Raw genomic sequence first — 25008 nt, 5'->3', positions numbered from 1 at the left:
AATCTTACCTTCATTTCCCCTAATACTTCTATTTTAACACAATTCTCTTTTTAATTTATAGTCATACCCATTTTACTCACGGTTTTCTTACCTATTAACCACGGTACATCACCCTTGCAAAATTTCTGTCTTCAAATAAAACTTTGTTTTTCAATATCACTGGTATTTCCATTACTCCTTTCGACTTGTATGATGACTCACCGAAATTAAATACTTTATTAGACTCTTTCTTAGTATCATTCATTCTCATTATTTCTTCCTGATTCAATCCCACGACAATGCTTGCTGGTCACAATTCCCCACAAACTGTTGACTTACATCCTGTGTCTAAAAGTGCATCAACCTCTTCCCAAGTTTCTTCCTCTATTTTACTAACTTCTCCTATATAAACTTTTTCTTCTTCTTGTCCAGTTTCTGATTTCTTCTTATTTTGAAAATTCTGAGGGCAATCTCTAGCCCAGTGCCATTCCGATTTGCATATTTCACACAGCATTACTTTCCCTTCTCTATTTTAAGGATTTCTTCCACCTCTACCTCGATTCACTTTTCCCCAATATCTTTGGGTTTCCCTCCCTTTCCCAAAATTCGCATAACCTTCTGGTCCCAGCCACCCCCTCTCCTCTTTCTTCCCTAATCCTTCAAATATTCTTTTCATTATCTGTGATACTGTTTTATATTCCAACTTTCCTTGGCCACAGGCTGCTAATACCATTTGTTTCTGATTTTCTGTGAGATTCGATTGTTCTAGTACATGCAAAACCCTTTGCTTCCCCTTCAAGCATGCTTTTCCCTAGTGCCCTACTACACTCTGACTCTGCCTTTTCATACCTAATTATAAAATCTCTCATCTTTTCACTAGATTCTCTTTCTATTTTAAAATAGTTTTTCATTTTACTGTAATTTTCCATTAACGTATCTTTTAGATACACTTCATCTAGTTTGGATAGGATTATCTCTGAACCCTCTTTATCCTTAAGTTCACCTCTATCTATTCCTTCTGTTACTTCTAAAGCTTTTCCTTTTAAGGTTATTCTTATCTCTATCCCCGGATATTTCACTTCTCCACACACCACAAGCCAATCTTCGACTTGTCCTCTCCTTCCTTTATAATCGCCCTGTGTCCCGCGAAATCTTGGACAGCTTCTTCCCCATTCCATCTCCCAAAGTTTACCATCAGATCCGTCCATTTTTAACCAACCACGCTCTGTTACCACTTGAAATTTTTCCCAGCCCAACCCATCCAAAAATGCTTCAATTATGTGATTCACCCACCTGTTCACATTGTTCTTCTTTTATTATACAATCCAGCTTACGACTACAAAAACCACAAAACAGACTTACAAACCAAAGTTATCAACCTAACTTACATAAGAGAGCTCTCTTTCTGCTGCACTACAGTAAACACCCCCATATTCGCGTTCTCACGATTCGTGGACTCACGCATTCGCAGGTTTCTCTGTGGAGCATGTCTACCCATTATTCGTGGGAAAATTGCCCACTCGCGGTATTTTTCACTGAGAAATATTCACTAATTACTGTATTTTCATACAATTTTCATGAGTAAATGCCCTTTTTGTGATAAAACTTAAAATACTCAGGTATAAGCATTTTTATAGGGTTTTTCTTGTGTTTAAACTATCAAAATGGGCAGTTCTAAGTGTTTTTAGAGGGGTTTTAACTATTTGTGGGGGGCTGCGGTACGCATCCCCCACGAATACAGGGGGTTCGCTGTATACTCTATTCAACACTACCACCTGCAACCCTGCATTTGTTTACATTCTACTCTCCGGCTATTTTTGTCCTATGACGTCACTTCATATGACGTCACAACAAGAACAGATACTTTTAAACATAAAGAATGCTTTGCTATAAAAACCTCTTGTAAAATTAAACATGTGCTTTTTATACATTTTGTAACGCCATACCATCTCACTAATGCAGAAAATAAAAATAAAATAATGATGACTAACTTATAAAACTAACATACAATCACAAGGAACTGCCTGTATCTTCATAACTGTAGGTAGTCATTGTCTGTAGTTCTGGACTTAAAGTTATGAGCTTTCAACTCTGGCACAGGAGTTGCTAGTACTTGATGAGATAGAGTCCTTTTTTCCGTGTAAGGACCCTCCAACAAGTCTCGCTACAAGGATCTTACACCTTGCTGTGGTTCCACCGTCTGGTTACAGTACTTACCAGGAAGGATCACACAACAGGCAAGAATGTTTAGAAGCATTTTCCCTTTTAGAAAAGCTTTTAGTCAACGTGACTGAGGGGATGTTTCTCTGGCTGCACTAACCTACCATCGTCATTCAAGTTGGTAGTCAGCTAACTGTAGCAGTAGGCAAGATTCATCCCAAATAATAAAATTTTTATAAAATGAATTATTTGGATACTTATTTTTTGTTAAAGTGGAAATCCACCCAGCCTCCCCCCATCTTAGTGGATGGTCGTAAAGAATCTTGATAAGAATGTAAATATTCAAATACCACCTGGTGGGAAACTGGTGATTACAAACAGTCCCTCTGGGCCAGCCAAGCATTATTCGTTTGTTTATTTTGAATGCTGATCACAGCTAACAGCATGAAGATGTAAGCTACCTTTAAAATTAGGTAGGTTTCAGAATAATTAATTTTATAAAATATTTTCATGTTGTCACAGCAAGCTCAAATTGCATGGTAGATTTTTGTTTGTAGTCATTGGATTATTTGCATACAAGTGACTGCCCCCTCGTAATATCAATACTGTACTAGTAATAACTCGCTGACAAAATTGCCATTGGTGGTCTCTTGTAAAAGCTAATTAGCATAAATTTAAAGAACTGACTGAAAGGGAAGGGGATGCTGAAGAAACCCAAACTAGAAAATGCTATTGAATTACTCAGTGGAACTTTGCATACAGCTGGATTGATTCAGATGGTAACTAGTTATTTTGTGGTTATTTGAACTTCAAGTTCTTCATTGAGCTACAAGAAAAGCTTTGATTTGATATTGTAACACTATAACCAAAAAAAGCAGGTAATATATAAAAATGCAGATCCCAGTTTTATATCAGTAAAATCAGCCAAACACCAATCTTGGTCGTCCTTTGTGTCTTCCATTAATAGCAGGACCCCACCTTCTAAAATATGAAAGAAAATGAAGAAAATGTTGCCCTTAATGTAGATATCTGGGTATAGGTGCACAGCAAATCCACTCTTGTGATCTGTGCGTAGAGGTTGCCTATAAAGACAATGTGGAGAATATCAGAGGGAAAAACAGTAGGTTTTATTCCTTTCATAGTTAGTGCATACAATGTTATATTGAGGACAGATTCAAGTGGAACTCTTTCTTATGAGAATTTTTTTCCTTTATATTATTCTTTTGTAGAGTGTTGCCTGTGTTAACTTGATAAAGCAACTTTAAGAATGCTTGAATGTATAATGGCAGCTCACCTCCTAATCCATACCATGAACTTTTAAAATCCCAGATTTCCAAACGGTGTCATATGCCTTTTCAATGTGAGAGGATGTAGAGCTCCATAATCACAAGCTGCTGCTTGAATACAAGTGCTTTTCAAATGGAAGAGTCATGTTTAACTAAACTACCAGTTGGTGAATGAATCATCCTCCAAAAAACCACACTGGGTAGGTGACAAATCTCTTCTCTTTTGTAGGTACCATACAAGTCGTGCACTGACTTAAAAGATCTTGGTTACAACAAGTGCAAATGCAACTGGGTGGTAACCTTATGATGAGTAAAATATTCATCTCTTTCTGGTTTCAAAAATGCTAAAACAATAATTGCAAGTTCCCAGACAGCAGGGTAACTCTTGCTAAGCCTTATTCTGTAAATGTTACTTGTTATAAAGATTTTTCTGTTCTTTCACACATATTCATATGTACTGGATTTATGAGATAGACCTAGCCCTTTGTTGGCCGAACCAGTTGAGCTTCAGACTGTCATTCGATGGGCCGGAGTTCAATTCCCGCGGCCGGCTGATGAAGAGTTAGAGGAATTTATTTCTGGTGATAGAAATTCATTTCTTCGCTATAATGTGGTTCGGATTCCACAATAAGCTGTAGGTCCCGTTGCTAAGTAACCAATTGGTTCTTAGCCACGTAAAATAAGTCTAATCCTTCGGGCCAGCCCTAGGAGAGCTGTTAATCAGCTCAGTGGTCTGGTAAAACTAAGGTATACTTAACTTATGAGATAGACCTGCAGAGGGTTTGGCTAAAGCATTAATAACTAGTAGGGAACCTGTAATAAAATGACCATTTGCTTTTAACACTGGCAGGGGACGAAGAGTAGGTTTCCCCGATATTTTCTTCATTTTCTTAATTGTAAAGGTGTTAGAGTTCGAGTGGTCGACGTGAGTCGTGAATGGTGAGGGCCAAACCGTTCGAAATGCCAAAACGTACCCTTGTGGGGATGCCGTTATTAGTCCATTAATTTCATGGGGTTCCTCCGAGGAAGGAGCTTTCAGAGGCCTAGACTGTGTCGCCGTTTTGAGTCCGCTAAAGGCTCTCTGAAGGAAAATGCGGCCGTATTTAGTCCGTTAATGGCGGGGCCAAAACTGCATGGTTACCTGTTGCTCCTCGGGTCACCAGTTATGAGGCTCAGGAAGACAGGTCTGGGTATGACTGATTTATTTCTCGGAAACCAGGTATACATTGAGGAATGCGGACAGAAGGGAAGTGACCGACCTGCAGATTCCCATGTCACGAATTTGGACAAGGATCTGCGTTTGTTAGATGACATATAAATGAGAATAATTTGCGTTACAATAAACATACAAAGTAGTTACATATATCGGCAGAAAGGCCGGACAATAATGCGTGTGGAGAGATACATAAAAAATATGAAATAATAATGGGTAATATACATGGCGTGATTAATGCAGAAATGAAGAGGCGTTTGACGCCTTTACGCCAGGAATGAGGTGCTTCCATTCAAAATAACAACCACTCCTCCATAGGAGTTTCCAGAGATATTATTTTGCTATTACTTTTTTGGATTTCCACCTCTGTCATTACTAAAAGTAATGACAGAGGTGGAAATCCGCTCGATTTTTATGGAATATGTTGAATATAAAAACTCATCTTATTGCCGGCTCCAAATCCAGTGCTGGCATTGGAATTGGAGTACAGTACAATATATATTAATGATTTTTACTGTAGAAGTTCAATACCTGTCATGACGTCTACTTTTATTGTGGAACTGTATGTAATTTTAACTGATGTTGAGAGAATAGCAGTTGTTGATGAAGGGAACCTTACTATTTTTAGTGACTCAAAAAAGTGTTTTACAAAGTCAAAGTGATTTTAATTCTGCTAATCCATTGGTTTTAGAAATTTGAGAGTGGTTTTATTTAATGAACTGCCAGCATATGTAGGAGTATCTGGTAATGGAAAGGCTGACAAAGTAATAAAGAAGCTACAGCTGATATGTTTTCAAGGAAATATAGACTTCTATGTGATGACTTATTATCAGATATCAGATCACTTGTTAAGAATATATGGCAGGAACATTGGAATACAGTTGGAGAAAACAAAATTAAAGAAATTACGAGTGTCATATTTCCTTGGAAGTGTAGCAAAATGCCCAGAAAATGGGAAACTACTCTGCCCTGTAAGGATAGGGCATACCCACCTCACACACAAGTTTTTAGTTGTAAATGAAAATCAACCTTACTGTGATGACTGCCTGGTCCCTTTAACTGTCAAACATTTGCTAACTGAATGATCCAGTGTTAGGGACCTCAGGAGAAGCCTTCTCTCCAAGAACTGAGACAAGTATGGCTGGTACATTCTAGCCATAGTCCTCGGGGAAGAAGTTGTATATTATGCCAGTGGCATTTTTAGCTTTGTATCAGAAGCAGGTGTTCTGCAAAAACTATAGATTTAATTTTTTTATATATACAATCTAGTCATTATGTCCATAGGTTTTATATAAGTTTTGTCAGTAATTCTTAACAAATGAAATTGGCATCAGTGACCCTAGTTGTCCCTGTGCCAGAGAACATTAAATTAGTCAATCCACCATCAAGGGTTATAGGTCAGCCACCTTACAGGTATTTGAACCATGTGGACTAGATGTGGGTTTTTCATTGAAATTGAAAACAATAGTCCAGCTTTTTAAAACAGAGACTCCTCAAGATTCATTCAAATCTTGTAATTGTGGTATTTCCATCATCCTCAGTAGCCCTATCAAGCATCCATATGAACCTTTTTGAGAGCTATCATTGCTTAATCTCTCTCTGTAGATGGTCTTTCTGTTGGTGTTTACATCTTCAAGAAAAGTCAGTAAGATTTATTCAGTCTGTTAAAGTCATGCATGCGAGAGGTTGGACATCAGTGGGACTCTCCTATGCACTTGACTTCAGGGCAAAGACCCAAACGACCTTATTGCAGTGTCCTTCACCTTACCTTTCCTGTCTTCTGTTGCAAGTAAAGGGGAGGACTTTCTGCTTTGTTTAGTGATAGCTATTTGACACTGCATGAGAACCAGAGATTCTGGGAAAGATAGTTCCTGCTTTTTTCTCTAAAGTGCAGCAAAAGAAGCATGATTCAAGGAATAAAATCTCTCATTGGATTAGGCAAGTCATCCTGAGAGGCTACGGTAACATTTCAGTGGCAAAGAGGTAAGAGGTCAAGGTCCTCAAAATTGTTGCCCTCTTCACTTACATTGCTCATAAACTTGACCTTCAATTTTAAATCCAGGTACTTTGCAGTGCCAGTCCAAGTTATTTATTCTGTAAAGAGATGTCACATACAAAAGTTGATTTGACCAGTAGTAGTAGCAGGCCAAGCATTTGACTAGTAGTAGTGTGAGAGAGGTGTGAAATAATGAGCAGGAAGACAAGTACTGCTAGTTTATTGATGAAGTGATCCGCTTATAAAGCGGCGTGCGGATGTCTGCGTATAATGCAGAGACTGCGGGTACAAAGATTTACAGGTGACCTGAGGTCAAACTATTTCTCTACAAAAACAGGACAGGTGCATACAGAAAACATAATGACTAACAATGTGTGGTCTGTTACAAAAATACTCTGTTACATATACATAATGCGTGGTCACTTGAACAGACAATAAAATATACAATTCACAATAATGATAATAATGTATTCAGCCAATCCCAGGTCGCATGTGAAGGCACTGCAGAAAACGGGATGTTCATTACAGAGAATGCGTTGAGCGGGGACTTTACAATATAAAACATATATCATTGGAAAGGCCAGAAAATTCCACATATGGACAAATGCATGAGATTCGAGACAGATTAATGAATACAATGCAGTAGCATAATATATGTGAAATGGCAAGACGTGTGGCGTCTTTACAAACAGAAACATACATACAGTTTGACACACAAGATTTAATGGAACATTATGAGTACTTGATTGGAATGCTTGCATGGCAATGCAAGTAGTGGTGATTGTACATAAATCGAGACAACAATGGTTAGAGAGAAATAGACAGAAATATTGTATGGTAGAAATTGCGTTCCTTTGAGCGGTCCCCTCCAGCTGACACGGGAGGGAGAGAGAGAAAGCGGGCTGCTTTGTCTTGTTTTCTCCGGTGGATGATTCACACGCACACGAGCGCCCGTAAGACCGCCAATATGGTCTCTTACAATGGGTCACTACTGTGAGAGAGGTGCGAAATAATGAGCAGGAAGACAAGTACTGCTAGTTTATTGATGAAGCGATCCGCTTATAAAGCTGAGTGCGGACATATTTTTGTAACAGACCAGACATTGTTAATTATTGTTTTCTGTATGTACCTGTCCTGTTTTTGTAGAGAAATGGTTTGACCTCAGGTCACCTGTAAATCTTTGTACCCACGGTCTCTGTGTTATACGCATATGCCTGCACGCTGCTTTATAAGCGGATCGCTTCATCAATAAACTAGCAGTACTTGTCTTCCTGCTCATTATTTCGCACTCTCTCACAGTGGTGACCCCGGGTCGCAGAAAACGGGATGCTCATTACAGGGAACGTGTTGAGCGGGGACTTTACAGTAGCAGCAGGCCAAGCGTTACATATGAAGAAAGATGCTGGGAATTCTTTATCTTCCACTTCTTGATAGCCCACATCTTTAGTCATTCATTTATGATAGAAGCTTGAGCCTACAAATTACAGTTGGCCCCAGTATACATGGGTAATAGGTTCCAAGACCTCACATACAACCCTGAAACCATGCATGATCGCAAACCCCTTTTGTAACTGAGTACTATGTATATGCCCATCAAAGGAACATTTTTATGCCCATATAAACCACAGTAGGCAGTCCCCGGTTAATGGCGGGGGTTCCGTGCTCGGCCGAGTGCCACTAACCAAAAATCGCAGACAATTATGGTAATAAATGGCATTTACGACGTTGTAAGCGCGAATATACCACTTATCGGCGCTGTAAACCACTTATCGATGCCGCTAAACTGCTTACCGACGCCGCTAAACCACTTACTGACGCTGATAAACCGCTTACCGACGCTGATAAACTGCTTACCGGCGCCGATAAACCGTTTACCGACGCCGAAAAGCGCTTACCGTTGCTGAAAATCTGGTTCACGACGTTGTTAGCCAAGCACTGTAAAACCAGAATGCTGTTAACTGTCGCTGCTGTTAAGCGAGGACTGCCTATATATTTCTTATGATAAAACATATGAATGATTTATGATTACTGTGTATCTTGTTGTACAGTGTCTAGCACTAACTGCACATTAGCCTGGACTGGGTGTGATGATCTAGCATTAACATTTTTGTTCTTTTATCATTTTATGCAGCAAAACTAATGACAAAACACCAAGAAATAAAAAAAATGAGAAATGATAGGGGAGAGAGAGAGGGGTGTGTGTTTGTGTATAAATTACTGGTATGCAGGGAGTTTTTCAGTGCCGTATCAAATGCTTCTCTCTCTCTGTCTCTCTCTCTCATGTGATAGCCTGTATTGTCCTCTTACACTTTGTTTTGATCATGTTTTATGATTATGTTTGTACCCTACTGTTCAGTGAAAAAAAGTGTATCTTAGTTTAACCAGACCACTGAGCTGATTAACAGCTCTCCTAGGGCCTGCCTGAAGGATTAGATTTATTTTACGTGGCTAAGAACCAATTGGTTACCTAGCAACGGGACCTACAGCTTATTGTGCAATCCGAACTACATTATAGCGAGAAATGAATTTCTATCACCAGAAATAAATTCCTCTTATTCTTCACTGGCCGGTCAGAGATTCGAACTCGCGGCCAACAGAGTGGTAGCTGAGAATGGAACCCGCTCGCCCAACGAACTTACTGTTCAGTGAGTAGCACTAAATGCACATTGGCCTGAACTTGGAACAGTGATCTAGCCTTGTCATTTTTATTATTTTTCATTATTTTATGTTGTCAAAATTAGGACAAAATACAAGATAAATGAGAAATGATAGGGAGAGAGGGAAGGTGTGTGTGTGTGTATCTGTGCATGTTACAGATACTGTATGTAGGGGAGTGTCTTAGCGCAGTATTGAAATGATTCTCCCTGTCTCTCTCTCTCTCTCACACACACACACACACACACACACACTTGATAGCCTAATTTACTTGTGGTAGTGAAATGAAACTGCTGTAGCATCCCCTGACACTGTTTTGATAACGTTTTTGCTGGATGGTGTAGCTCAAGCAGTTTGAATTTTATTTAGAATTTTTTTCATGGCTTATATTTTTTAGTTTTCCCATGGGTAACCGAGCAAGAGTGAAACAGCTTACAGTGAACCTGTGTATACTGAGAGCCAGCTGTGCATTAATTGCCTTGCTTTACGCCCTATAAGCCTACTCCTACTATGAATACTCCTCTGCTTAATAAGAGCTTTGTACCTAATGCATGTTAGTCTCCAAGGGCTCTCTTGGGTTCTACAAACATACGCTGGGACATTCAGCAATGCTACCTCCTACCTAAACGGTGGTTCAGGCGGTACATGCTTGCTGGGTTTGTGATGAAACAAAGTAAGTTTCTTTTTTATCATAAAACTAGTTTTTTTTTCATAGAAGCCCACATACCTTCCTCCAGCCCCAAAACTCCTGCGGCCACATTTCCAGTACAGGAGAAGTCAAGAAGGTGATTGACAGGTACCTGCAGGTCCAGGTGGCACATGCATATAATTTAAAGGATATTAAAGGCTACAAATGTTGCACTTACGTGATTAATATGTTTGTCTGAAAAAGGATGTTGCAAAATCTAATTCTTTTTTAATGTCGTGATTCCAACCCACTATGGATTCAGATTCCTAAAGAAATATTATCAGACTGTGCCTCATTCTATTCTTTTTATGTAGTTATTAAGGTTTGCGAAACTAAATATTTCAGGAAATGTCACTGTATTTTGCTTGATTATGCAATGAAAATCATTTGCTCTCATTGTGAAACAATTTTATGAAATACAAGCATTTTCTTCTTTATAGCTAACATCTGCACAAATGCACATACACTTAAGGTCACTGGGTATATAAAAGATCATTTTAAATTTCTTTGTCTAGTTGTATTGGTACAAGTATAAGTAAAATTTAATATTTTTTATGTAGTTACGACAGTTCAAAATTGACCTCACAGACCCTTACTTTTCTTCCATCCCTAAAGCATGTGCACGTCTGAGGCCAGTAATCCATCCACATACAGTTTCCTGGTTTTTAAATGACGTGTTGAAGTTAGCCTCAGATATCGATAATCAGTCTTGCCCCTACCTTTCCTTGTTGAGGAAAACATTGTTCTTAGTTAGCCTAGCTTCGGGTGCTAGAATTTCAGAGCTGTCTGCACTCTCTAGGAAACCCAACCACGTCGACTTCCTTCCATCAGGGGAGGTTTTGCTGATTCCTCACCCTACCTTCCTGGCCAAAAATGAAGATCCGCAGCATAGGTGGTCGCCTTGGAAAATTCTCCCCCTGCCTCAAGACCTGTCCCTGTGCCCAGTTCATACTTTGAGGGCTTATTTAGACAGGTCCTCTCACATCTCTTCTGGGCCTCTCTTTATCAGGGAAGGAGGGGGTAATCTCTCTATGTCTGCTATTAGACAACAGATCCTTTACTTTATCAAGCAGGCTAACCCTGACTCAGTCCCAAGAGTTCATGATATTAGAGCTGTGGCCACCTCCATTAATTACTTTCATTACATGAATTTCACGGATCTTACCAGGTACACGGTTGGAAGTCACCCTTGGTTTTCAAACGTCACTATTTGAAATCCTTAGAAGCTCTTAAATTCTCAGCAGTCGCGGCAGGGAACGTTGTTCCTCCCTCTGGTTCCTTTCTGATTCCTAGTCATTTTCTCCTCCACTGCCTCAGTTATCCCCTTACGGTCATTTCAGTCAGGCTTGCCTTGACTTCTCACCTGGGTGTGTTATCTATATGTTTGTCTAAATGACACATTTAAGTTATAAGGTTTTCAATATTGTATAGTTATTTTGTTTATGTATATTTTTCATATTGTCATGTTAATTTTAAGCTAACATCAGTTTCTTTTGTACATTATTGTTATTGTTACTAGTGATTAAAAAAATTTCTTTTGGACCTTCGGTCTTCTGTTCCCCTTAGAATTATTATCTCTTTAGTTTAAGAATGATATTTATTTCTCTGTTAATTTTTCACGGGTGACACGGGACCCGATCCAGAAAAGGGATTTTTGTGAAGGAAAAATCTATTTCTGGAGAGGGGACCGTGTCACCCGTGACCCACCTCCATCATGTGTCATGTCCCTCCCATAGTAAACATCATTCTGGTGGGGTGATGCTTTCATGGAATGCGGCTAGCGGTGTTTTGTGTGCTGTCCATGCGAGTGGTGCATGGGTTTGTAACGGCACCTCCTTGTGGGACTTTTGACTTTGGGATCTCTATAGGATAAGGTTCCGTGTTTTTGTAGTTCACCCTTTTCCATACACGACTCCATCTGATGGAGCTCACTCTGGGGTAGTAACTCCAGCATTTCATTTAGCTTTCTCTGGTATCTAGCAACGGAATTACCTAGAAATAAGTGCTGAATGGACTTTTTCACGGGTGACACGGTCCCCTCTCCAGAAATAGATTTTCCTTTGTCAAAATCCTTATATATATATATATATATATATATATATATATATATATATATATATATATATATATATATATATATATATATATATATAGAGAGAGAGAGAGAGAGAGAGAGAGAGAGAGAGAGAGAGAGAGAGAGAGAGAGAGAGAGAGAGAGAGAGAGAGAGAGAGAGAGAGAGTCCTCAAAGGAGTTACTATTATGGTCCCACCAGGGCTCTATAGACAGGCCAACCAGTATAAAGGAATTCTCTCATAGTTGGTCTTGGCCAGAATGGTGTCTTTGATTTGACAGTGATCGAGTATCAAAGGTCTTGTAAGGATTGAGTAGAGTGACATACTGGCTGGATGTTGTCTGGTTTATTGGTGATTCCTTACTGAATCAATGTACAGAATCTTCGAAGTTGTTATTGGCTGGTGTGAGCCACAAAGTAGTTTCTACACACAGACATGGCAAAACAGAGGTAATGTTTCGGACTGTGTTTGTCGGCAGACAAACAGATGGCGATTGTGAGACATAATAAACGTACAATGATAAAACATATATCAATGGAAAGGCCAGGAAATTCCACATATGGCCAGTTGCATGAGATTCGAGACAGATTAATGAATACAGTGCAGTAGCATAATATATGTGAAATGACGAGATGTTTGGCATCTTCACAAACAGAAACATACATACAATTTGATACAGAAGATTCGGTGGAACATTATGAGTACGTGATTGGAATGCTTGCATGGCAATGCAAGTAGTGGTGATTGTACATAAATCAAGACAACAATGGTTAGGGAGAAACAGACGGAAATATTGTATGGTAGAAGTTGCGTTCCTTGAGAGAGAGAAAACGGGATGCTCGTTTTTGTCTTGTTTCCTCCGATGGATGATGCGCACACACGTGCGCTCGAAAGACGATGCAGTCTCTTACAAGCAAGGTGTCGATGCGGAAATCGTCTTGCTGACAGTTTCTGCTGCTTCAACAATGGGCAAGAAAATCAATCCTAATGCTGTTTGCTGTTCTGTCCCAGACCACAGCATGGCCTTCATGTGTGGATCTTTAAATCTAGTCTACCATGAAGATTATTCACCTAACATTGCTAGGTACCTGGTGCAAAACTATGGACTTGATCTATTCACCAATACCAGTCTGTATGGAAAATGTGGTTGGATTACCTCCACACTGAGAGCTGGTCAAGCCTTTTACATTTTCTGAACTGTCTGTGGGAGAACAATTGCCTTTTGCTATTATAGTTATATCATGCAAAGTCTGCAGCCCTTTTTATTACACAGACCAGCTCCTGCAAGGCTTCCCATTCTCTGACCCCTGTCATCACGATTCAGTGGTCCTAATGCAGCCATAACTAAACACTTCATAAGCTGGTCTTGTTGGCCATCTTGGCATCCTGGCTCTCTTAGACAGGGACAGTGTTCCATCACACACACACACGCACACAAAACCTAACCATCACTTTTGTCTCCTGGCTTGTCGTTTCTGACCAAGAATGAGGATCTTTGAAGAAGAAATCCCCAATTCTAATGTGGGAACTCAGAATTATGCCAGGTTTACCTAGATGTTGCAGCAAACATCTCAGATGGTCCTTTTTTCTTATACCCTATCACAAGCAAGCCACTTTCTCTGCATGGGCGTAGAATTGTTTCTGCATGGCTGAAAATTGTCTTAGTGGCCCTAATTAGAAAGTAGAACCCCACCCTTTCCTGATTCACATGACATCCTGGGGGAAAAGAGCATCCCTGGCTTTTGTTGCAGGATTTCTCTGGAAAAAGTCTCCATGTTTACAAGGTGGTCATAAGAGGTAGTGTGTCTTGAATACTGCTGACATGACAGACAAGTTCAACTATACTGTTGGTAGGTGGTGTGGTAAGGCCTGGCCACATAGGCACCTTAGTGGAAAGCAAATTGCTTTCTTAATGCCATGGTAATTCTGAAATATAGATGGGGAATGGGGCATAATAATTATTAATCCCATTCTGGCATAATTAGGTAAGTCACTTTAGAACCACATAGAATAATGCATATATAGGCTATTATTTTTCATATCCTTCATTTTTAAGTCTTATTGGGATCCTGATTAGAAGGAGGTAGGTAATGACTTTTGTGACTGCCATGAATCATTTTTACGTTCGGGTTTGTGGGACCACTAAATCAGGAGCTAGGCCATTTCATTGCCTGCTAATTTCTTTGTTATGGTCCTTTGAGGGTGAACAGTGGCTACACTATAACAAAAACAAATTTTGACAAAGGAAACACCTATTTTTGGTGTCCTCAAACCCACTGACTTTCCCTGATGAAAAAGCATGGGAATTTGTGGTGAGTTTTTATTTCATAGACCTGGTGAGTGATAGGTACTTGGCTGACTCATGCACTGTTGTCACATCTATGTGATAAGGTGAGGAAAAATGGGTAATTGTTGTAGGCAAGGGCAAGAGCCCTCTTGCTTTGAATCCTTTTATACTCAACTATGAGAGAATTCTTTGATATTGGTTGGCCTGTCTTACAGAGCCTTGGTGGGACCATAAGAGTAATTCCTTTGAGGACTCACTGTGGCTACCAAAATTATGTTTTTCCCTTATCAAAACTTGACATATATGGGTGACAGGATTCTGAGAACCTTATTCAGGGACCAGGCAATGGGAATCAATTCCAAAACCATAAAGCAAGGGTTCCGATAATGCTGCCTTGTGTGCCACAATTGTTGTAATACCAAGGCACTTTACCTCAAATGATATATAATAAAATATAGAACGGTTTCAACAGAGATTTCAACTAGGCTCTCAGCATGGAAGTAATCTAACCACATTTTCCATACGTACTTGTATGTTGGATGGATGAAGTCAGTAGTTTTTGCTCTAGGTACCTAGCAATGTTAGGTAAATAGTCTTCACGGCAGACTTGATTTAAAAATTCCCCATGTGAAGGCCACAGCTCAGAAAGGAGGATGCGTAAGCCACTTTCCTTCTTCTTGTCTGGGATAGAACAGTGGATGACAATGGAAATCTTCTCTTGCCTGTTGTTGAAGTAAAAGGAACCAATGACTGTTGGCCAGTTTGGGGCCACTAGGTAAGTGGTTTTGTAAAAAGCTAGTAGTGTGTTCAAAGCCTTCAAAATCTTAGACAATGGGGGAAAGAGGTATATTGTCCTTCGTTCATTCATCTTTTGCTGTTGCCTCAATGTCCAGGTTCAGAGATACACACTGGAAGGTGACGGTTCTTGCATGTGGAAGCATGTTGGCAATTACTGACAAGTACCACTTCCTTACTTGAGCAATCCTACATCTGTAGGATAGATAGCATTACTAATATGAGAGAGGCTGAGTGTGAGCCTAACCTCTTGTTACAAGGCACTGCAGTCATATTGTTTGGGACTGACAAAATGTTGAGTCCCTTTTGGAGTTTCAGTTTTCTGAGATGGAAAGATAGCCAACAACTCCAGGCATCTGATATGATGCTTCCTCGGAACAGGTGACCATCTTCCTACTACCTGACAATCCTCCCAAAGCAGGCATCCATATGTATTATCTCTTGTACAGATGGTGGAGTCAGGTTGACCCGTTTTGCTAGACCCCTTCCACATTCATGGACAGAGTATCTTCCCAGTCTCAGATGAAGGCGATCACAAAGCCTTTTCCTGACATGTGAGAACCAGACTATTCACATCCTACAGTCGCAGTCTGAGGATTAGATCTCCCATCCACAGATGCAAACTGTAAATAGGCCCAGACTTTGTTCCGTCTATTGCCTGGAAAAGTGGGGCTGTGCAAGGAATCTTCTCAGGTCCTTCCTTATTCTGGTTTGAGTGTTGTTGAGAAGAGACACCTGGCTTTATCCCAAAAAAGTCCCATCCTGAGAAAATGTCTTCTGGATGTAAGGTGAGACGTGTTCCTATTTATTAGGAAACCTTTTGACTGGAGTCTGTCGACTACCACTCAGGTTTCATCAGCACTCTTCTCAAGTGCTCCCCAGATTAACCAATCATAGGGAGGCCACCAGTTAAACTACTTTCCTGAGCTTATTTTGTTAAGATTTTTGGGGTAACATTTAACCTGAAAGGCATGACTTTGAATCTGTATGTTTCCTTCCCTATCGGGAACTCTTGGCATGGGCTGAAATGAACAGCGATAGGGACATGCCAGTTTATGTCCCTTGCAGATTGAGCTAACTTACTTAGGCAACAGTAGTCATCTAAAATTTGTTACAAATCATATGTTTGTTCAAACTTGACAGGTTGAGGATCACCCTTTGTTCAGAGGAATCCGTCTTGGGGAGGCTGAAGAGATGTTCTTGGTGACAAATAAACGTGTCTCTTTCTATGGTCTCCCTTAAGAGGGGTCTGGTTTTTAGAAAAAAATCTTTACTGTCCCCAGGGGGAGGACTTACACTGCCTGCTGTAGAAGATGACCCTGACCATGCAAGTCCTCTTGAACTCCACCTCTTTCCTTGCCTTTATTAATATGCAGTCCAGGAGTTGATTTTTGTTTTCCCTGGTAGGACTGGAAGTTTATATAGATGAGTAATACTAAGCTTTTGTAGGCTTAGGAAGAGGAAGCTCTCAAGAGTATTGTTTCCCAGGTTTCCTTTTTTGCAAGAAGAGCATAAATTGTTCAGTTCTGTTGTTGGGCTTGTTCATTGAATTTTGCATCAACTTCAAAAATGTCCCAACAGAAGGGTGAAGAATTTAATAGGAAGGTTACGTTGGGGACTGACATGTTGGAGCCTGCCAATGTTTCCTTCCAAGCCTTAGTATGACACTCCAGAAAGTCAAAGGTTTCTCCCCATGGGGTCTGCATAAGGGTTTTGGCTGCTGCACAAACATTGTTCTGGAAGACTCTGGAAGCTATTTAATAGCTACTTCCAGCATAGTAGTAAAAGTTATAATATTGAGGATGTGGCACCTAGCAAGAAATTCATCCCAAATTGCTGGGTAGCCACATCCAATGGGAGCTTTTTCCTCTCAAAAGAAAGGTCAAGTGTTGCCCATTCTTTTGTAAAACTATCAGATACTGGGATGGCAGGGACAGATGGTTTTATTTCTGCCATTAATTCTAGTTTCCCAGTTATCAGAAAATTCTGACATTCTGTCTTCACATGATTGATTGTTTTAAAAGTGAAGGGACAGAAAGCTGATGCCTTCAGGAGAGAGGATTGGTTCTCTAAAGTAGTTGTTGTTGTGCCCTATTTTTTATTAAACTGGAGAAAGGTTACATCTGTGGTTTCCACTGCTGTATTAATAGGCAGGATAACTATCTCCTTTGGCAGTTTCTGTGTTCTTATTGCAGGAGGGACCAAGCACCATTCAGTATTGGGAAAGGCCAGTATGTCCCAAAGTTCTAAATGCCCAGCCTCAATCATAGTTTTCTTTTCATTAATGAGGTATTTTCCATCTGGTGAAAGGATGTACATTCAGTTGTTGCATCAAGAGTTATCAGTATCATTCTCAGGGCTGGATATTGGTGTCCGTACTACATTCTGATTTGAGGTTCTACAGTCTGACCTGGTTGTATTATTGTTACCTGTTGGAGCTCTGGGAGTGAGTAGGCTGTCTCTTATTACCTAGGGATCTAGGAAACTGATTCAACTTCTTTTTTTGGGTTTGGGTTTGGGTTTTTATTACCCTGTTCCTATGACCTAAGATTTTTGGTGAGAGAACCAATCTCTGCCTGGGGAGACATTGCAGCCTCTCTGTCTTCTATTTTAAAAGACGAGAAATTTTTACACCACATTCAATTCCATATTCAGGACAGACCTGAATTCTCTTGGGGACCATGGATAGCACATCTGATATACTGACGCCAGTAGCAAGGTCATCCTTGATACTGTTCAGGATTTCCTCCCGGAATTTTAAAGAACTGACTAAAAGGGAAGGGGATGCTGAAGAAACCCAAACTAGAAAATGCTATTGAATTACTCAGTGGAACTTTGCATACAGCTGGATTGATTCAGATGGTAACTAGTTATTTTGTGGTTATTTGAACTTCAAGTTCTTCATTGAGCTACAAGAAAAGCTTTGATTTGATATTGTAACACTATAACCAAAAAAAAGCAGGTAATATATAAAAATGCAGATCCCAGTTTTTATATCAGTAAAATCAGCCAAACACCAATCTTGGTCGTCCTTTGTGTCTTCCATTAATAGCAGGACCCCACCTTCTAAAATATGAAAGAAAATGAAGAAAATGTTGCCCTTTAATGTAGATATCTGGGTATAGGTGCACAGCAAATCCACTCTTGTGATCTGTGCGTAGAGGTTGCCTATAAAGACAATGTGGAGAATATCAGAGGAAAAACAGTGGTTTTATTCCTTTCATAGTTAGTGCATACAATGTTATATTGAGGACAGATTCAAGTGGAACTCTTTCTTATGAGAATTTTTTTCCTTTATATTATTCTTTTGTAGAGTGTTGCCTGTGTTAACTTGATAAAGCAACTTTAAGAATGCTTGAATGTATAATGGCAGCTCACCTCCTAATCCATACCATGAACTTTTAAAATCCCAGATTTCCAAACGGTGTCATATGCCTTTTCAATGTGAGAGGATGTAGAGCTCCATAATCACAAGCTGCTGCTTGAATACAAGTGCTTTTCAAATGGAAGAGTCATGTTTAACTAAACTACCAGTTGGTGAATGAATCATCCTCCAAAAAACCACACTGGGTAGGTGACAAATCTCTTCTCTTTTGTAGGTACCATACAAGTCGTGCACTGACTTAAAAGATCTTGGTTACAACAAGTGCAAATGCAACTGGGTGGTAACCTTATGATGAGTAAAATATTCATCTCTTTCTGGTTTCAAAATGCTAAAACAATAATTGCAAGTTCCCAGACAGCAGGGTAACTCTTGCTAAAGCCTTATTCTGTAAATGTTACTTGTTATAAAGATTTTTCTGTTCTTTCACACATATTCATATGTACTGGATTTATGAGATAGACCTAGCCCTTTGTTGGCCGAACCAGTTGAGCTTCAGACTGTCATTCGATGGGCGGAGTTCAATTCCGCGGCCGGCTGATGAAGAGTTAGAGGAATTTATTTCTGGTGATAGGAATTCATTTCTCGCTATAATGTGGTTCGGATTCCACAATAAGCTGTAGGTCCCGTTGCTAAGTAACCAATTGGTTCTTAGCCACATAAAATAAGTCTAATCCTTCGGGCCAGCCCTAGGAGCGCTGTTAATCAGCTCAGTGGTCTGGTAAAACTAAGGTATACTTAACTTTTCTGAAAGTACAGCATGTGGAGTTTTCCCTATTAGGGAAGCCTGCATGAACTAATTGAGTTGAGGCAGTAGTATTACCACTGCCCAGCAGGATAGAATTCCCAGATAAATCACTACCCCCTAGAAGGTACAGACACTTCAGACTGGGTTGGGTGGACCTTATCAGGCCCCTTTGATATCTGATTGCTGCATGGGAGAGGCAAGATTCTCATTTTGAGATATCTCTCTCATGTGAAGCAGATAACTGTTCCCTAGCTCTCCCGGATTCATTAGGGAAATTTCAGTGGCTAGTCCACTTCATGTCAGGTGTTAGTGACACCTCTCCCAAGGAAAGACTTCGTCTCCATCGGAGGAGTCGGAGTTGAAGTGGGAGTTCTGGGAGTTCCTAGAATCCACTGGTTTTGGAGTATTGGCCCAAACATTGATTCGTCTGTGAGAGGGATGAAAACATACTCTGCCGGACTGATGTAGTCTCCTTCCTCCATACTCCTGCTGAAACCTGTGACTCACAGAGACAGCCTGAATTGAGCTCTTTCATCATTTAAACTTGCTGCCAGTAGCATGTTGCATATTTCACACATGTATGTCAACCAACCAAATTCTCCTTTATTCCTATAGGAGCTGGCTCATGGCAGGTAGTTTTAAGCCATCTCTGCAGCCCAGTGGTCATAAAAGGAACAAGAGTTTATCAAAAACTACTTGGTGATAGCTACCTGTATTACGTATAGGCAGCAGACACTTAAGATTAAAACAGTCTGACATGGCCACAAATGTGTGTCCACAGTATGCTGTTAGGGGTCATGATCAATGGCTCATATCCATGAAATAGTAATGTATTAAAAAATATTAATTCACACTTACTATAGTAACATTGCCTTGAAGCATTTACTCACAAATGCTTTTAAACTCAATTAAGACAAAACCTAGTTTTGTCTTAATTTATTTTCTATAGATTTGATAACTTGGATTACCCAGTCTATTCCCAAGCACCAGTTAAAAGTTATAGGCTATGCTAGTTGGTGCATAATCCAAATCTTAATTATAGGAATTATCATACCAATTTTATATAAAATCAGTATCACAAAAATCTTAATTTGTTTTACAAAGCTGCACCAAAATCGTCTAATATTCTTGCATTAATGCGAATTATCACTGTTAGGCAAGAGAAAAAAGCCCAGCAATTACAGCGTAGCTAGTGATCTAATTGTACCTTCTCAACTTGCAGGAGACCTACTGGCTCCCAATTTTAATAAATGCAAGCCTACCTGGAAAAATTTTAAGGAACTAAAGCTTTTCACTGTATCTTGAAACTATGTATTTAGCTTGAAAGTCATTGTGATGATCGAAAAATGCACTTGAAAAATTTTTTTTCAGAGCAAACCTGTGGATAAGTCTGGGCCAGACCAGAGTATAATAGGGAAAATAGCCGACATACGTGCTGTTGTCACATCTGTGTGAGCAGGATGAAGGAAAACTGAGGTCGTCCCTGTGGACACGAGATAGAGGTCTCTTGTTCCGGGTCCTTTATATTCTATCACCATGAAGTCAAGCACTATTCTGACCAAGACCATTTATAAGAAAATTCTTTGAAGTTGGTTGGTCTGTCTTATGGAGCCCTAGGGGGACAATGAGTGTAACTCCTTTGAAGACAAACTGCATCTCTGCACTATAAAAAATATATGCATACTCATTACCATTGGGAAAATTATATATATATTATATATATATATATATATATATATATATATATATATATATATATATATATATATACTGTATATATATCTATATATACATACATATATACATATATACATATATATATATATATATATATATATATATATATATATATATATATATATATATATATATATATATATATATATATATATACAGTGAACCCCCATATTAGTGGAGGATGCGTCCCACACCCCCCCTGCAAATAGCTAAAATGCGCGAATACTTAAAACCCCTCTAAAAACACTTAGAACTGCCCATTTTGATAGTTTAAACACAGAAAAATCCAGTAAAAATGCATATACGTGAGTATTTTAATAGTTTTATCACAAAAAGTGCATCTATTCATGAAAATTATATGAAAATACAGTAATTAGTGAATATTTCTCAGTGAAAAATACAGTGAATGCTGGAATTTTCCATGAATAATGGCTAGATATGTTCCACAGAGAAACTCGTTGAATCTGAGTCCATGAATCATGAGAACGTGAATACGGGGGTTTTACTGTATATATAATATATGTAAAATGCAAAAACTATCTTTCTTGTGCAGTAGTACATTTGTTTGTTTTTTCCTGACAGGTCCACCTTCACCAACAGGTATGGCAGGGGAAGAGATGGAGATTGTTGGGGCAGTGGATGGAGAAGCACTACCACAGGAAAATGATGAAAGAGAAAGCGATAATAAAACTCCAGTTATTTCGTCTCTTGTCAACGAAAACAACAATATTGATCCAGCCATCCTCAAGGCCATGGCCCCTAATGGTAATGATAATTCTATTAAATACTGTATTTTTGTAGCAGTGTTGAGGTATTAATGGTTGTGTGTATAGATAAACAGGGTGCAAAGTCATATTGAAAAGAAAATCAGTATTAAGGATATAGGTGAGTGCTAAAAGTATTAGCTTTCTATTGTAATTTATTGGTATTTCCCTCTTCATTTATTCCTTTTTATACAGGTGGCATTCTATTTAATGGAAGCAAGTTCCTTAAGTTAATGGCATTTTAGGCTGATTTCATATTATTTTTTGATCACTTTGAATGATGGCGATCATAATAATAAATAATCAGATTTCTTTCCCTTTCTTACTTTTCGTTATTTTCTTTAACAGTATTTCATTTCAGTCACATTCATTCTCAATAATTTTTATTGTGGTTTCGCAAAGAAAACTGTCATTTTTTATTGGTTAAAAGGTAGTTATATATGAAATTGGACGATTGCATATGAAAGTCCCTATTGCTAGTTACAAATATACACTTGTATATAGTCATGGCTTTTTTAACCAATCATGATGTTTTGTACTCCTACCATTACTTTATAATTTTGTTATTCAAATGTTGCCAGATTTAGATATTGACTTATTGCTGAGAGTTTTCCCAGAAAATTTGTAATATATATATATAAAATATAATATATATATATATATATATATATATATATATATATATAATATATATATATATATATATATATATATATATATATATATATATATATATATATATATATATATATATATATATGTATATACTGTATATATATATATATATATATATATATATATATATATATATATATATATATATATATATATATATATATATATATATATATTATATATATATATATACTGTATATACTGTATATATATATATATATATATATATATATATATATATATATGTATATACTGTATATATATATATTATATAAAAATTTTCTGTGTAGATCTATAAATATAATATTTATTTATATATAACGGGTTTTTACATACAAAAAATTATTTTTGATAGTCGTCGTTGAGTTCTCAAGGAGCTACCTTCCATGGTCTACCAGAGCTCCATGGTGACCAAACTAATGCTGTATCAAAGAATTCTCTTTTAGTTGGTCTTTTGGCCAGGTATTTTGTCATAATGATAAAGACTATAGTACGTGATGGAGTATATAGTGGACTCAAAGATAAGAGGGCACTTTCCCGTATCTTCAGCGAAGTTGTTATCCAGTTGTTTCCATCATGAAAACCTTCTAGAAGAAAATGTGACTACTGTGCATGCGCAGTCTTCCAATTGTCTACAACAGACCGGCACAAAAACCAAGAAGCCCTAACTTTCTATTGGTCAGTGCAGGATGATCCCTTGCCCAAATCCCTTGCCTTTTCATCAGGTTTTTGAGGGGCTCAGGAGTGACTACCAAAATTGGGTTTTTCCTATGTCAAAACCCGTTTTTTTAATAGTTTAGTCGCTTGTTGCATCCTCAAGGAACTTTACAAAGAAATTGACAGGTGATGAAAAGGCTTAAGCTCTTAATCTTTAAACCCAACACCCCAAAGAAAAACATTTCTGGTCCGAGGTCAAGCCACAAGTTTCAAGCCCCATTCTTTATTCCAAATACCCTTCAGGTTATGTTAACAAAGAACAAAAACTAAACATGAACTTATATTTTAGGATGTATTTGTATAGTGGCTTACCTAAGCATGCTGGGTTTGGTTGCAGTACTGTCTACCTTCTCCCAGCAATAGTTAGCATACTCACTGTCAAGAAAACCTCTGATTTTCCACTGTAGCGCCTATGGGTTTAGGAGTAACCATACCACCTACTGATACACAGTGTAGTCGAATTTGTTCAAGCTCTTGGCAATAATATTTTAAAAATACTGCCTCTGATGAACACCCTGCACATTGGGAGACGTCTTTGAAAGAGACATTTCTGAAGAAGGCCGACGACTTACTTTCCTAATATCACGTGACTTAGGAAAGGAGTGTGGATTTGCCTTTTTAATGAGGGACACTAAAATTATTCTCAGCCCTTGTAGAGAGAGTGGTTTATTTGTGCTGGAGTGTAGGTAAATTGGACCTTCTGGTATGTTTGTTGTGACATCTAGGTAAACCTTAAGTGCTTGAACCCGGCATAAATGTTTTGTCTGTTAAATTGAGTTTTCTTATCAGAATAGATTTCCTTCTTAAAGGATTCTCATTCATGGCTAGGAATGATGGGCCAGGGGACAGTAACAATAGATGGTCAGCTGTTTGCGTGATGTATCACCCCAGTCTTAGAGAGCCCAGTTCACCAATATGAGCTCCTGGTGCTAATGCAATCAGGAAGATTGCCTTTTGCTGCATGAGAGTTGTGATTGTATTGGGTCCACTAGTCTAAGCACCTTGTTCAGGGACCAAGTAATTGGAAGCCTTTAGGGAGCTGGTCTTTGCAGTGCAAAAGACCGGAGAAAGGAAGTGACAATTTCTATACTAGTCAATCCTGAATCCATAAAGCAAGGGCTCCATTAATGCTGCCTTGTATGCCAGGATTGTTGTAACAGCAAGGTGTTTGTCTTCAAAAAGGTATATAAAAAATTTAAAAATGTTTCCATAGACATCTCAGCTGGGTTCTCAGTATGGATATAATCTAACCATATCTTCCATACGGACTGGTATTGCTGGATAGATGATGTCCGTAGTTTTTGCGCCAGATACCCAGCAATTTTGGGTGAGTAATTTTATTGTTAGATAATATTTTAAAAATCCACACGTGAAGGTCTCTGCTCAGAAAGGAGGATGTGTAGACGACTTTCCCGCCTACTCTCTAGGATAGAACAGCGTATGGTAGTGAAATTGATCTCTCTGCTCATTGTTGGAGTAATAGGAACCAATGTTTGTTTGGCCAGTTTGGGGCTATTAAGTAAGCTGTTCCTTTTGAAGGTTAGAAGCTTGCTCAAGACCTTCGAAATCTGGGACAATGGGGGAAAAAGGTATATTGTTCTCCATTTGTTCCAGTCTTTTAGAAAGGCATCTCTTGCTGTTGCTTGACTGTCCAAGTTCGGAGACACATGCACGGGAAGTTTGTGATTCTCATATGTGGCAAACAAGGTCCACTTCCGTTTGTGGAAGCATGCTGGCTGTTGTTTGAAAAGAGTGGTTGTCCAACATCCACTCTGTTGAGGCTGTCATTTTCCTTGATAGAGAGTCTGTTATTACATTGAGAGATCCTGTGAGGTGAATTGCAGACAAGTGCC

At 38.8% G+C, this 25008-nt stretch overlaps 1 protein-coding gene across 6 annotated transcripts in view; it reads left to right on the top strand.

Moving 5' to 3' along the window:
• The window catches only part of IFT54 (intraflagellar transport 54), a 475732-nt gene that overhangs the window by 345938 nt on the left and 104786 nt on the right, over positions 1–25008 (top strand). For all 6 annotated transcript variants that reach the window (XM_067100328.1, XM_067100326.1, XM_067100323.1 and 3 more), the window contains one exon: positions 21582–21764. In XM_067100328.1, the coding sequence (XP_066956429.1) occupies positions 21582–21764 (183 nt within the window). The remainder of the gene's footprint in view (positions 1–21581; positions 21765–25008) is intronic.

Source organism: Macrobrachium rosenbergii, chromosome 56, assembly GCF_040412425.1.
Source record: "Macrobrachium rosenbergii isolate ZJJX-2024 chromosome 56, ASM4041242v1, whole genome shotgun sequence".
In the NCBI taxonomy this organism is placed as follows: domain Eukaryota; kingdom Metazoa; phylum Arthropoda; class Malacostraca; order Decapoda; family Palaemonidae; genus Macrobrachium; species Macrobrachium rosenbergii.
Note: the sequence above shows the minus strand (reverse complement) of the source record. Positions and strands in the feature narration are given on the sequence as shown.